We start from the raw sequence: 16514 nt of genomic DNA, 5'->3' as shown, positions 1-16514 counted from the left end.
TTCCACTTGCTTTAGCTTCTAGATTTGCATTAACTATAGGATGGTCAACTACATTTTAGGGCATGTTGTCTAATGAAGAGGGAAGCCATTAGATGAGGTTGAAACTCATCTTCCGATTCATTAATCCAATTTTTGTTTTTAGTTGTTTTAAAAATAAGACATTTTTGATGTTGTAATACATGGTTTCCTATCATTATGCAGATGTGGCATTATGGCATTAATAGAATAAGGGCAGATATAAAGACAAGCTCAAGAAATTGAAATTTTCATTGTTAGTTATAGATGTACATATAACAATTTTCTAATGGAAATGATGACTTTCAAATATTTAATTAAATTTACTTAACCATATCAACTTTTGTTATAGAGAAGTATTAGAGAGATTAGGAAAGATAGATGGAGAAACAAAGAATTACGAGGGAGAGAAGCTTTATGTTTAATCTAACACTGTATTTTCCTCCACAAGGAATGGACGACGGAGAGGAGAGAATAATTTAATCTACACTAAATTCCTCCACAAGGGATGAACGACTATCATATTAGTCACCTCTGTTTATATTTAATGTGAGTCTGAATAGGATGCATGACCATCATATTAATCACATCCATCATATTTATGTGGTTCTCATTCAATGAGCTTAACACACTTTCATATTAGCACAGAACAATTTTTTATATTTTTATGTTCCAACCAAAAAGAAAAAATCACACAAATGAAGGTTATTGAAAAATGTTTTTCCTGAAAAAATCGTGACAATCGAATTTAGATAATAGATTAAGAAAATATACCAGAAAAATTATAATTAACATCCCCTACCTCTTCGAACCATTGCACACCAAAATATGATTGCTACTTTTATTCTAATCCCTTCCTAATACTAATCTATAATTCACTTGTGTGGAGGTAATACCAAAAAAAGGCCTTGTAGAGAATATGAAAAAGAAAAGATAGCTACATTTCCCATCCACCGAAAGTCGTCACCACAATTCCACGCACCGTCCTCCATAGAATGGCTCCACCTGTGCCCCCGAAGTTTCTGCGTTTCTTCCCATTTACACCCCTCTCTTTCTTTTCTCTGTACAAAGTACTTCCATACAGTTGTTTGAAATGACTTTACGCGCAAACTTTATGGTCCACCTCTCACATGATTCCACACTGTTTCCCGCATTATTTCCTGTCAAAGCCGACAAAAGAAAAGACAGGTGGAGCTGTCTAGTCTTCCACATTTTTTTAGGCCCTGTTTCCACATACTTTCCTTACGGGACGCGTCCAACCCTCTCACGATTCTCTGTTTTATGTCAATTCATGTTTATTGATTTTTTATTTTCTGTGTTGTAATATCTTGGATTAGAAGAGGAGAGAAGTGTTTCCCTTCATCGCAAAGAGGAGCAGAGGGACTACTTCAGCGCTTCAATTCCCCCCAACTCCAGGCCTGCATTTATTTCTTTTCTTTTCCTTTTTTATTTCACCGGCTTCGCTTAAAAGAAAGATGTCGCCGGAAACCACGTGCCGCGATTATCGGCGAAAGACTCAAACTTGAAGTCAAGTCAACAATAATTATTATACATAGCTCTCTTCTCCATCCACGAACTTTCAACTCCGTCCACAACACGCTGCTCAGACCTTTAAATCAACCACGAACTTTCAACCTCTTCACAATTCCTCAGCCATCTCCAGTTATAGCCTGCGTTTATTTCTTTTCTTGTCCTTTTTTATTTCAGGGGCTTCGCTTATTCGATCCAGATTCATGGCGTCTACTTCTACAGCCGGCAGACAAAGAAAGATTGATGATATGGGCGCTTTCGATGGAGTCGCGCCATCTGCGCCTGCTGCTGCCTCAAAAGTCATTACAAAACCATCCTACGATGTCTTTCTCAATCATCGTGGTCCAGACATCAAACACACCTTGGCAAAGACTCTTTATACTATTCTCACTGCTATGGCACTCTCTGTTTTCCTCGATTCAGAGGAGTTGGAATACGGGGATTCCTTGCCCAACACAATTGAGGCAGCCATGACCAGCGCTTTAATTCATATTGCTATTTTCTCCAAGAGGTATGCAGAATCGCCTTGGTGCTTAGCTGAGCTCTCATTTATGCTTAAATCTGGCGCCAAAATTATTCCCATCTTCTACAATGTAGAACCCACTGATCTCAGATATATAGAGAAAGGACTGTATGCTGAAGCTTTTAGGAAGCATGAAGAGAAGGGTAGATATAGCATGGAACAGCTTCAAGAATGGAAGGAGGCGCTCTCCAAAGTCTCATTTTACACTGGTCAGATCATTAAAACTGATGAGTGACTACGCCAAATTATATAGCTTCTTTCTCTTATAACTTTTGTATTCAATTTTGGTGTAGTAATCTACTAGTAGCTTGATTTTCTATGTTTTTACTTTTTCAGAGATGAGAAGAAACTGTTGAAAAATATTGTGGCTATTGTTTTAAAGGAAAAAAACAACGTGCCATTACCGGTTGCAAAACATCCAGTGGGTCTTAAAGAAGTAGTGGAAGACTTTGAACTGACCACTCTCCGAACTGATCGGGATATACAAATTGTGGGAATCTGGGGAATGGGTGGCTCTGGAAAGACCACGCTTGCCCAAGAGTTATACAACAAATATTCGTCATCCAAGGAGAGGCGCAGTTTTATTTTTAATGTTAGAGATAGCGCAGCCAAAGGTCTGTTGCATAGTAAGCAGATTCAACTCCTTAAGGACCTTGGTGTCCAGAAAGAAACATTTGACAATATAGAGCAAGGTAAGGCAATCCTTACTAAGCATTTGAGATCTGTTAGTGTGCTCTTTGTATTTGATGATGTAGATCATAAGGATCAATTGGATGCTCTCTTACCGATAAAAGACAGTCTTGGAGGGGATAGTCTTATACTTGTTACAACACGAGAGTTTGAAATTCTTAGATCTTGGGGCATCTGTTCTGTATATAAAATGAAACCACTTGATTCATTAATTGGGAAGCGGCTTTTTTGTTGGCACGCTTTCTTACAATCTTATCCTCCAAATGGATTTGATGAGCTTGTTGAAAAGTTTGTAAAGGTTTGCAATGGATTGCCCTTGTCTCTTAAAGTATTTGGGGGACAGCTATATGGAGACTCTCGTAGTGAATATTGGAACTCTCTTTTGCATAAGATTTCAAGAATATTACCAGATGATATAAAAAATATACTCGGAGTAAGTTATGATGCCCTTGATGTTGAAGAAAAAGAGATGTTCCTCGATATTGCTTGCTTCTTTATTGGGAAGGACATCGGTTTGGCAATTGAAGTATGGAATGGTTCAAGGTGGAGTGGCTTGCATGGTTGGGAAACACTCCAAAATAAGTGTTTAGTTGAACTGGACAATGAAAATCACATAACAATGCATGATCACTTAAGAGATTTGGGAAGAGAAATTGCAAATGAAAATCAACCCTCTCGACTTTATACAGAACAACAAATTACTGATGTTGATAATCTACAACAGGTATGGTACATTCTTTTGTTTTATTGTCAATTATTAATAGGAAATAAAACATCTTTTCATAGACATACATTTATCTAAGAATTTTATTATTCTCCATTAAAAAATTGTTAAATTAATAGTTTTATTGGCACATTCAATGAATAAATTGCATATTCACTTTCTTAAATCATGTGAAATATATTTCTTTTGATTTCTACAAGATTTTCAAGTAAATATAAGTTTAATTGTTGCATGGTACTGGAACGGCTTAAACATCACACACTAAGCTTAATTCCTAGACCAAAAGTGTTAAATAGTCAAAGTTGACTTTTTTTTCCCAAGCTTAATTCTTCCCTTAGTGTGTGATGTTTAAGGGTAGCCCATGGTACTCAAATTAATTACTTAACAAAAGTCGTATAGCACCCTAGATGAACATGCAATCTAGCAATAGTTGATAGGAAATACACTAAATACTATTTACACATCTACACCATTTAGAGTCACATATACAATTTTCTTAACATACATTAAAAATGTGAATGGTAGGTCATTTATTATTTTACCTCCCATCCTCAATGAATAGTTGAATGTTTTTAGATTGTTAATATCCCTACATTGTATACAATTTTTTCTCCTAGGGACTAGTAAATATAAAAATTTTCCCTTAAATGAATTAAAAAATCTCTTATTCATTATTTTCTAAACATTTGGAGTGTACACAAGAAATACCTTAATGGATCTTGTCCATAACTCAATATGACTTGGACAATACTAATCTCCTATGAACTTTGCCCATAGTGAAACTTGCCATGACTTTGTGAGTTGAGAGTGATAGGATTGAGGAATACTGAGAAGGGAAGTGAATTAGTATTCTAGCATATTTGACGATTGAAAACCACTTTCAAAAAATTGATATTTTTTGTTAATGGAAGTAAATATGCACACAACAACCATAATTCCATAACTTCATAACAACGTGATTTTGGTGTAAAACCTTGATTAAAGGAATAAATAAGGTGAGATGAGACCTACAAAGTCTTAATCCTCTAGGAATTAAAAAAGATAACCTATTATGGATGATATAACTACAATAGAGGGGAATGCACATGTGTTGAGCTTATAGCCTAAAGCTCACTACTCAGAGTACAATAATTACAATGCAAACAAAGCCACTTCCTTAGCAATATGATGATAAAAAATGGAAGAGGACTCATTGTCCAATAGTTATCCAATAAACAACATCTACTCTAGAACAGTTATAATTACGCATTGAACTAACAAGTGGAACTTAGAATAATATCCCAATCTTACTTGACACATGCCTTTAGCGTCTTTGACCTTCTCATCACAAACACCATACTGAGCTTTGCTAACATATCAATGAGGTTTTGTTAAGTCTAGTTGATTGATTTGTGTATCTAATGTTGTCATTATTGGCAACATACTTTTGGAAAAAGATCAAATGTCATAGTTGTGAACAGAGCAGGTCAGTGTACAAGTGCTAAGTGTTAAGTTGATCGGTGGACAGGAAGTAGTATTGGCTTAGTTGGTCAGTGGTCAATTTGGCGATGGAATATAATTTGCGGTCATTAAAGGGATCATCTACAAAGGCATTTGAGTCTATTCTATCATTACTATAGTTTATTTGAAGCTTAGGTGGAGCTACAATGTAATAAACATGTGATTTGATGAAGAACGGTACCGATTTTTACATAGACATAGATTGATGTTGTGGTAGAATTTGTATGCCTGACACACATAGTATCAAGTTTGGATATTAAAGACAGACATAAAGGATGTCAAAAAATAATTTTTTGCACGCTTAGTTCAATTTTCTATGAGTTGGATTATATCTTGAATTCTAAGTGATTTAGAGTTTATGCATTGACTTAGAAAAAATATAAAAATGATAATGTAAATCGTCATTTAGTAGGTTGCAATGATGTAGTGAAATTATTGGAGATAGGAAGAAGGTAGTGAAGTGTTGGAAGTAACACAATGAGAAGACAATTAGGTGTGTCTAGCAGTTAAGTGCTATCTTTCATATCAATCGTTGATTTTTTTCTCAAGGTAGACTTTGCTAAGCTTGTAATCTACATCCCTTAGTAGAGTCACTTCTAGTACTGCGAGCAAGATCTTAATAGGTTTTAAAATTAAATCCTCTAATCAGATTACTCTTTCATTAGAGTTTGAATCCCTTAATCGGGTGCCTCTTAAAAAGGTGGTTGTAGTTATGATCTAGGATATAGATAATCTTAACCGAGTATACCCTTGATCGGGTGTTTGGATGCAAAACTAACAAGGAAATCTCTTTACTCCAGTAGTGAGATTTGTCCGTTCCTCAATTCAGAGGAGTTGGAATATGGGGATTTCTTGCCCTGAACAATTGAAGCAACCATAACGAGTGCTTTGCTTCATATTGTTGGTTTCTTTAAGACCTACGAAGAAGTGCCTTGGTGCTTAGCTGAGCTCTCATCTATGCTTAAATCTGGCGCCAAAATCATTCTCATCTTCTACCATGTAGAAGTCACTCATCTAAGATATATTGCATAAGGCAAAGGAATGTATGCTGAGGCTTTCAAGAAGCGTGAACAGAAGGATAGATAAAGCACGGAAAAGCTTCAAGAATGGAAGGAGACACTCTACATTGGTGTTTCATTTTACACTGGTCAAATTATTGAAGCTAACGAGAGAGAACCACACCTCCAACCTTTCCATCTTAGAAAATTATATGGCTTCTTTCTCTTATAATTTTTTGGTATTCAATTTGGTTAAATAATCTACTAGTAGCTTGATTTTATATGTTTTTACTTTTTCAGAGATGAGATGAAATGATGGAAAAATATTTGGCTATTTTTTTAAGGGAAAAAACAACGTGCCATTACCGGTTGCAAGATATCCAATGGGTCTTAAAGAAATAGTGCAAGACTTATGAGCTAAAACACCCCGAACTGTTGGGGATGATCGAGATATACAAATTATGAGAATATGAGGAATGGGTGATTCTAGAAAAAAACCATGCTTTCCCAAGAGTTATACAAAAAATATTCATCGTCCATGGACATGTGCGGTTTTATTTTTAATGTTAGAGATGGTGCAACCAAAGGTCCGTTGCAAAGTAAGCAGATTCAACTCCTCAAACACCTTGGTGTCCAAAATCAAACATTTGACAATATAAAGCAAGGTAAGGCAATCCTTACTAAGCATTTGACATACTCTAAAAAGGACATGAATGTGCATCTTGAGGTGAAAAAACCCGCTAGAGAAATAAAAATTAGAAAGGAAGTTGAAGAAGTTGCAAAGAAATTTGGATTTACTAAGGAAAATATTAAGGGAGCAAGGATGAAGTCTACTAAACAAGGAAATGGAAAGGCTAAGGCAATATAATTGGACAAAGGAAAAGGTAAGGTTGATGATGAATTGATTGATGTTGATATTGATGAGTTTCCTATTTATATTATTTTTACACAATTTTTAGGAGGTAGATAGAAAGGGCTTGATATAACAATAGTTAAGAAAGAGCCTCCACCCTTTGCTCCTATGACAAAAATAGATAAATCTACCAAAGGCAAGGCAAAACCCTTTCATATTGAGAAACAAATGAAGATGGAGTCAAAGATAGATTATAAAGGTGTGGATAGTGATGAAGGCATCGATTCTAATGATATCATAAGAAACTCTTGATCAAAATGCACAAAAGTAGAACAGATAGGAAAGGATGAGCCTCCAACAAAGAGAGTGAAGACATGTATTGATTAGCCACACAAAACTATAAATTATGTATCAATAATTTTACCTTTCATGGAATTTTAGTACAAGTCAAGGGATAGTACAATTGGTATGAAGAAAATGAGAAGACAAAGGTAGAAGAGGTAGTGATTTCTTATTTGAACAAATGCAATAGAGAATTAATTAAAATTAGAAGTGAGATTCTTGATAATTCATATGACATAATTGATGTGAGAAGACTATCTTCTTTCCAATAAGATAAATAAATTAGAGAGAGAAAGTCTTATTAGAATTAATCATGCTTTTTTTTTTTAGGAGATTCACAAAATTCTTGGATTGGCCAAGGATAAATTCAAAAACAAGAAAAGAGTTAATAAGCTTATGATTGGGCACCTTGAAGGAAAAATTGAAGAAACTAAAAGAATATTGACAAAGGTGCTTATTTAGAGTGGTATTCACGTGATTGAGAAGGAAAATGATCATTAATCTAGTGCTGAGAAGGAAGATACACCTGTGGACACATTTATTGAAACAAAAGTTGGTGAACCTGATATCTATATAGGAGTCTTATTGATGCCATTAAAATTACTACAATTACTATCACAATGAACATTAAGGAAGAGGCAAGAGACACTTCATTTTTTAGATGAAGACATTGATGATGATAAGAACATTAATTACATAAAATGTCCTATTCAACTATGCATTTTAAGACTAGAGAAGTTTATGGATATTGCCACCTTGCAACAATCAAGGGCAAGGAAACAATTTTGAAGTTGCATAAAAGGGTTAGTGAATTGCTTTTATGTTAGCATCACAATTTTTGAGAAAGATAATTCTTGTGCACGTACTAAACTAGAATGAATCTACATCTATTTATTTGGAATTTTTTTTGAAGGAACATAATTCATACTTTGAATCACTAGAGTTTGCATTGATGAAAGTCCAAAATGAGTATGAGGATTAAGGACTTGGTCATCTTAAGGATGAGATGATGTGATCCAGAGCATCCTTCAAACTTCCCTAAGAACCCCTATTGAGTCAGCAAGGAATTCCAAAGATAACATAAACCAACTTCATTTTAAGAGGTGTAGAACTTCAACACTTCCTTAGCTCATTCAACAAAGAACTTCAAATCTGTCCCAAGTTTTACAGTTTAGAGAGATTGAGTTAAATTTGACCAACTAAAAATCAAAATTATTATTTCTGTAAAAATAATTTTTTTAGAAGACATATATATATATATATATATATATATATATATATATATATATATATATACCACCTCACCAAATTTCATAGTTTTATGGGTCCATTTGATTCTTGAAACAATTCATGTTTCAAACTATCGATTCTGATTCATATCACTATCATAAAATCAAAACAATTATTTCTTATGATGCTAGGGCATAAAATATCTTTCAAAATACACATCCATTTAAAATGAAACTAATACCATCTTAAATATTTATGAACCTAGTTTCCAAAAATATAATATATAGAATTTTTCATTGGTAGATTCAAGAGAAGCACTCAAACCTTTTCTATCCACCCAGTTCATGAAGGGTTTGAAAACTATTTTTACAAAAATGTGCATAACTTTCACAAAACTGCATCAAAATGACTCAAACTAATTGGGAATGAAATTTTATTCAAATATCTTTCGAAATAACCTAGTTAGACATTCAAAATCTTCCATATTTTTTTTTACTAGATGCCACAACATGATTGTATTCAGGAAACCTTAGAATTGCAAACAATAACCTTCACCAAAACTTGTATAAATTATTCATATGTTTATTAAATAGAACCAAATGAAGTATAATTCATCATAATATATAACCATTACATATTTACATGGTTTCCAGGTTGTGCATGTCTGTACAAGGCTTGGAACCAACACTAAAACTAAAAAACCAACCAAAACAGCAATAATAGAATGCACCAAAATATATCAAAATGTTCTCTTCCTTCTAATATGATTTGTTTCGACCATACAATGATATTTATGTCTGTTTCATAGTTATAAATATTCCTAACTACCTCCAATACCAATAGAAACCATTTTACAACATTTTGTTGCATTTTTGAAACTTTGCTTGACAATGTATTTTGTTGTCAAGTTGACAACTTTTACACTTTTTCACAAATGGCTTTAGAACTTTGTAAAAACATTATAAACATATAAAAATGAACCCCAAATGAAATTTACAACATCTTATACCCCTTCATGGCTATTTTATACAAATTACTATTTGACAAACTCATGACTTTATTAGGACAAATATGACAACTTTTACAAATGGCTTCAAATAGCCTTACATCCTAATTCAAATGGAGTAAGTACTTAATAATATGACCTTAGAGATCATAAATGAACCGTAAAAAATCTAATTTCTCATAATTGGACATTTAGCCTTTTGTAGCAGAGGTACTCCTGCACTATGATCACTGATAAATAATCATTAAGTTTAGCTATTCAGAGTATCAAAGATCCATTGGTAGATGGAAGAAATATCTATGGAGGATGCATAGAATACACTATATTTTATCTGTGATATTGATAATTAATCAAGGAATCTAAGGAAAATTTGAATGAATTGGAAAAATCATTTGAATTTTTGCAAATTATAGGATCAATTAATGTAGCACAAGTGATCACCTTTCATGATAACAACAAAACACTTGTGATAGAGATGTAAATAATGAAGGAGAGCATTAGATATCTTAGGGCCCGTTTGGTTGCTAGAATTAATCAATCCTGAATAGGACGATTCTGGTTCAATAGTAACTATTCTAGAATTAATCAATTCTAGAAAATGAATTCTAGAATATGGGTTGGACTGTTTGGTTCACCTGGAATTAAACTAGGAAGATATGTTTTATATGTTTTGGTGCCATAATTTGGAATTGGAATACAACATGAATAAGTTTTTTCATACATACATACATACATACATACATACATACATATACATACATACACATATATATATATATATACATATATACATACATACATGCATATAAACACATCTATACATATACATATACACATACACATACATTTATATTTACACATATATAAATATACATTCACACACACACACACACATATACATATATAAACATTAATACATACATATACACAAATACATATACATATACACATATACATGTTTATACATCTATATGTATATACATATATACACACTCATATATCTAAACACATACATATATTCATATGCATGTACATATACATATATACATAAAATATATATACACATACATACATATACACATAAATACATATTATACATATATATATATATATATATATATATATATATATATATATATATATATATATATATATATATATATATATATATATATATATATAACACATCTATACATATACATATACACATAGACATACATTTATATTTACACATATATAAACATTAATACATACATATACACAAATACGTATACATATACACATATACATGTTTATACATCTATATGTATATACATATATATACATATACATATATACACACTCATATATCTAAACACATACATATATTCATATGCATGTACATATACGTATATACATAAAATATATATACACATACATACATATACACATAAATACATATTAGACCCACACATATATACATATATACATATACATATATACATGTAAATATACATACATGTATTAAGATATATATAGTTCCAAAATGAACGTATCTTTTGGTTTGTTATTAATGCTTAAAAAATGAATTCGAGAATTGAAAAATGAATTCCAACTTTTTTTTGAAATTAATTAATTTTGGAATAAGAGGAAAATGTGGATTCAAAATTATAATTCTAGAATTTAAATTGTAGACACAACCAACAAATTAAGCTATTCTGGAATAAATTAATTCACACTCTAGGTTAATTCCAACAACCAAACGGACCCTTAGGAAACTCATTGGTCCTATACTTGAAATTTTATCTAGCATCTTAAAAGAAAAAAAACTAGCATGTGGGATGTGTGAAACTGCAGACTTGTTATCGATTGAGAATGCAACCTATGCTATATGTGGATAGATAATGATCATGGAGAGTCTAGAGAAAATCTAGAAAAATGATTATGCAGATATGAAGAGAAAATACCTTGCACACACACACACGCGCGCACACACACACATGCATATATACTCATCTATACATATACATATACACATACATTTATATATACACATTTATATAAATATACTTTCACACACACACACACACACACACACAAAATATATATACACTTACATACATATACACATAAATGCATATTATACCCACACATATATACATATGAATATACATCATATATTAAGATATATACAGTTCCAAAATGAACATATCTTTTGGTTTGTTATTAATGCTTAAAAAATGAATTCAAGAATTGAAAAATGAATTCCAACTTTTTTTTGGAATTAATTAATTTTGGAATAAGAGGAAAATGTGGATTCAAAATTCTAATTCTAGAATTTAAATTGTAGACACAACCAATGAATTAAGCTATTCTGGAATAAATTAATTCACACTCTAGGTTTATTCGAGCAACCAAACGGGCCCTTAGGAAACTCATTATTCCTATACTTGAAATTTTATCTAGCATCTTAAAAGAAACAAAACTGGCATGTGGGATGTGTGAAACTACAGACTTGTTATCGATTGAGAATGCAACCTATGCTATATGTGGATAGACAATGGTCATGGAGAGTTTGGAGAAAATCTAGAAAAATGATTATGCAGATATGAAGAGAAATTTCTCCAGTGTTTTCAATTTATTGTAATTGTCTTGAAATACCTTGTACATACTTTTTATATCTTAAGTTTGTAAGAAGTATTGGGAGATTTTGGTAGATGTATTTTTTGGCTTTTAGACCTTTTCCGTTGATGTCAAAGGGGGAGAAATTAGGAAGTACTAAATGACATATCTATCTTAGTCGTAGGTGCTTATTTTTGTGGATAGATGAGAACTTGGATTTGGAGAGATAAGAATTAACCTTTTTGAGTTTGGCATTTTTGACACTTACTCATTTTTTTAACGAAGTGTTGCCACAAATGCCAAGGGGGAATTTTATTCACAAGAGACACCTATGAAGAGATTGTATGTTGTCATTGATGGCAACTACACATCTTGGAGGTGAATGACTAACATATTTTTTTGATACCAAAGGTTATAATGCGGATTTAGCTAAGTCTAGAATTACAAGCACAATCATATGCTTTTGGTATGTAGATCGATACAAACATGTGTGATAGAATATTAATGTATGATTACAGGTGATTATTCACATATGGTATACCTAAAAATGCTTGTGATCTCAACTACTTACATTCTTAATTGGGTACATACTTTTAACAAGGCCTTTTTATTTGTACAGAAGTAAAATATTTTGTGGGTTTCATTCTCACTATGGTTTTTCCTCTAACAAACTTTCCATGAAAAAATCATGGTGTTATGATGTTATGGTTGTTGTGAACAGTCTTAGTTGCTAAATCCACAATTATAATATTATCATATTTTCTCTCAACATAAAAGAATCAAGTAACCATATCTTATGTATCATAAATTTTATTTTATCAACTCCTGTATAGATATTGTTTCTTGAAAAATTCTATAATTACATCAAGTTTGGATGAGAACCACGTATGAGTCTTCTTACATTCTCATTAAAAATAATTACACTTATATGACCATAATCATTGAGAATTATCATCTCTTAGATATGTTTTACTAAAATCATTTTTCTTAAAGATATCTCTAAACTAATCTCTAATACATAGCATTACTCTATACTTGACATTATTGAGTTCATTATTTGTATTGTGTGTTTCATTAATAAAACTACTTTTATGTTCAATGTTATTTATGAACTCAATATTTTAATTTCCTAAAATGTCTAAATGATATCTTATTTTTGAACTTTTTGTTCTTTCCTAATTACCTTTGTTTGCATGACTTCCTATCTTTGACCTCAATGTATAGCTTACTATCTACACATTTTCTCTCTTTTTCTCTTATTATAAAAGTATCCTTGTTAAATCAATAAAGAAAGGTGATTGTCTAGTCTAATAGTCAATACCACTTAATTAATTTGCAGGTAAAGAGAGATTACTAGGTATTTTGTAACTTTAAAGAAAGTCCATAACTGCTAGCCTTGTCTGTACAAAGATGCCACGTAATGTGATAGATAACGAATGAATTGACAAGTCAAGATACTAATTGACACTTTAGCACGTATAAAAGATTACTTTTTTATTCTAAGACCTTTTTCCTTTCCAGCAAAGAATTGCCGTTCGAGGAGTAATGGAGATGCCATTTGGAGAGCGGGAGCGGTTTCAGGTACTTTCCGTGTCCGTGCAAGTGACAAAACTCCTCCATATCAAATAATTTCACGTTTTTCCTATTCAGCATAGAAAATGCTTTTGCAAACAAAAATGGAATAAGTAGTGAGGCTAAAAATTTTCATGGTTGCCATAACCAGGGGCCTGCATCCTCTTTGGTCGGCTTGAAGATTTTGGTAATTGCAGGAGATTATTGGAATGGAGTTATCGGTGAGATATCAAGAGAACTGGTCTGGCTTAGTTGGTCTCGCCCTGGGCTGAAGAATCTTTCATCACAAGTTTCATTGAAAAATTTGAGAGTTTTACAACTCGATGAAAGATCGGGGACATGTAATACATTAGAAGAACTGTGGACAGATGAGAAGAATGTACAATTATCTTTTCTTTCAACTCCTGTAATTTAGTTGAATTTTGTAATGATTGCTCTACGTTTGACCTATCCTAATTTGAAAATGTGTTTCAGGCACCTCTGCAGTTAAGAGAATTGGTTATCATGCATTGTAACAATTTTTGGAGATTTCCAAACTCAATAGGACGTCTCAAGGAATTGAAAAAGATGGTAATACGTTACGATAACAGTATTTCGAGTCTGCCAGAAGAGTTTTGTCATCTTCAATCATTAGAGCACTTGAAATTATGTGGCTATCACTTGGTAAAGTTGCCGGATAATTTCGGCAATTTGAAAAATCTGCGGTATCTGAATCTGTGGGGCTGCCAAATGTTGGAGAAGTTGCCAGTTAGTTTTAGGAAGCTGATGCTCTTGCAACATCTCAATTTAAGTAGATGTGAGAAGCTGGTTCTTGTGTCAGAGGATTTCCAATACCTCACAAAGCTGGAGTATTTGAATCTTTGCCATTGCGATAAAGTGGAAGAGTTGCCTCGTCACATCAAAAATCAGACGTCCATGACAGAACTCTATCTGGGTAGTATGCAGAGTTTAAAGGAGGTGCCAGTTACCCTCGACCAGTTCAGCAGGCTGCGAAAGATGGAGATAGGGAGTGAGTCGTTAACCTATCTGCCGTCCTCTCTTGGCCAATTATCTTCTTTGACTCATCTTGAAATTGAATCATGTGAGAAGCTGAAATGTTTACCACCCATTGCGGATCTTGTCCTCTTGGAGGATCTAATAATAAGCTTCTGTCCAATTAGGGAAGTAGATATTTTGGCGGCGTCTCTACCCTTTGCATTGGGCAGCCTGAAGAAGATGGAACTAGAAGGACTACAAGTGGGCAAGATTGCGATTTCCGAAGGCTTTTTTCCCCGCCTTGAGAGATTGGATGTTAGTGATAATGATGAATTAATGGAGATCGAAGCACTGCCACCAAACCTTCAATGGCTGAGGATAGAAAGGTGTGGAATGCTGCAAAAGCTTCCTAGCTTTGCACGTTTGACTTATCTGAGAGAACTTCGAGTGGACAAGTGCGGCCGAATTGAGAAAATCGAAGGTTTAGAAAAGTGCACAAGGTTGGAGACATTAATAGTAGAGAGCAGGTGGGAGATGCCCGCAATAGAAAGTTTGGAAGAGATGGGAATATTGAGGACGCTGGAGCTCAGAGCAAGCGAGGGATCAGTCAGTATTAAACGTTGCATTGAAACCATACAGGTAATAATAATAATAGCTTGTAGGAAAAACAAATTATAATTATCTTTTAACCATATTTCTGCGTAGATTGAATAACGTTGTGCAAGGAATTTGCAGAAAATGCCAGGAGAGATGACGATATGCACGCGGGCAGTCCCTGATGCGGCGTCTCTTCTGAACTTTGTATTCCCTCCGGATCTCCTCGTCGACTCCATTTCTAACAAGAAACTTGATTCCAGTCCAACATTGGTTCAGAAGAGTTTCTCCAATGGCGATGCCATTTTGCTCTGTTTTGTTATAAATTGTGTTTCTTCAACAGAACTCCGCTTGTCGGAAGGATCGTGGGCATACATAGAGGAGGGTAAGTGCGTATGGATAGTTTTCTGCACACAACGTTCCAATCATCGATTGCTCACTTTAGGAGAGATTACAATAGCTGACAATTATGATGAAGGCAATGAAGTGGAGAAAGGTATGTTGGTGAGAGGGGAAGCTACACAAGTATTCGAGGTTTTGAAAGACTTATTGCCGGCGGTCGTCACATCGGAACGTTTGACTTCTTAGGTTTGACTTTCTATTTAACAGATAGATATATAATGTGTAGAATACTAGAAAAATATTTTAATAATGAAATATAAATTTTTTGAGAAGTTGTAATTATAAATCACATGAATAGAACATACAAGAATCCATGTATTTCTTCTCCCCAATATCACAAAACTTATTAGAGAATATCATATTTACATCCCATATGATAAAATCAAAACATGTATTCAATATTTGTTTATTTTTAATAAAATTGATCAAATATCTGAATGCACTTTCCATACTTTTTTGTTGATTAATAAAGCTTAATTACTTTATATTTGATCATTATTTAAACAATCTTGAAAACTTTCCTTCATTGATTCTTAATATAGGTACCTAGTGCTACAAGAAAATGTTATTTCAATCTATTAGTTAATTCTTTTCTATTTTTATAAATAGGGTTTCTTATTTTTATATTTTTTTCAAGTTCTTTTATAATAAGGGAGAGGACCTAGTATTTGAACCTGTACTAATTGTTGTGGTAGGAGTTGCTAGGTTAATATCCACAGTGATGATTTAATATCCAATATTTTTTACAACATGGTGCTAATGGTCGTAACTTTATACTTGTTTTTGCTAAAGACATGATCACCCATTATTGAATGAAATGTACCATTTTTAAAAAAAAGCAACTATTGGTGTGCTGACACATCCAGTGTTCAAGTATTGAGGCTCTTAATGCACTATAATTGGTCTCACTTTTTTGTGGTTGTTTTGCAAACCTTGGTAAATGCATGTTGATGTGGCAT

At 33.0% G+C, this 16514-nt stretch overlaps 1 protein-coding gene across 3 annotated transcripts; it reads left to right on the top strand.

Moving 5' to 3' along the window:
* Positions 1 to 1316: 1316 nt before the first annotated feature.
* Positions 1317 to 15880, top strand: LOC149550553 (TMV resistance protein N-like). 3 transcript variants are annotated; one of them, XM_089793550.1, is made up of 7 exons: positions 1317 to 2056; positions 2159 to 2299; positions 2405 to 3482; positions 13534 to 13593; positions 13736 to 13963; positions 14059 to 15198; positions 15295 to 15880. In XM_089793550.1, the coding sequence occupies exons 1-7, from the start codon at positions 1749 to 1751 to the stop codon at positions 15739 to 15741; spliced, it is 3402 nt and encodes a 1133-aa protein (XP_089649676.1). In that variant the 5' UTR covers positions 1317 to 1748; the 3' UTR covers positions 15742 to 15880. The 3 variants fall into 3 exon arrangements, with proteins under 3 accessions (XP_089649676.1, XP_089649674.1, XP_089649675.1); XM_089793548.1 differs by having other exon boundaries at positions 1317 to 2299; XM_089793549.1 differs by lacking the exon at positions 13534 to 13593 and having other exon boundaries at positions 1317 to 2299.
* The last annotated feature ends 634 nt before the right edge of the window (positions 15881 to 16514 follow it).

The sequence above is a fragment of the Cupressus sempervirens genome, chromosome 7, assembly GCF_028749045.1.
Source record: "Cupressus sempervirens isolate cs-2001-9-10 chromosome 7, ASM2874904v1, whole genome shotgun sequence".
NCBI lineage: Eukaryota > Viridiplantae > Streptophyta > Pinopsida > Cupressales > Cupressaceae > Cupressus > Cupressus sempervirens.
Note: the sequence above shows the minus strand (reverse complement) of the source record. Positions and strands in the feature narration are given on the sequence as shown.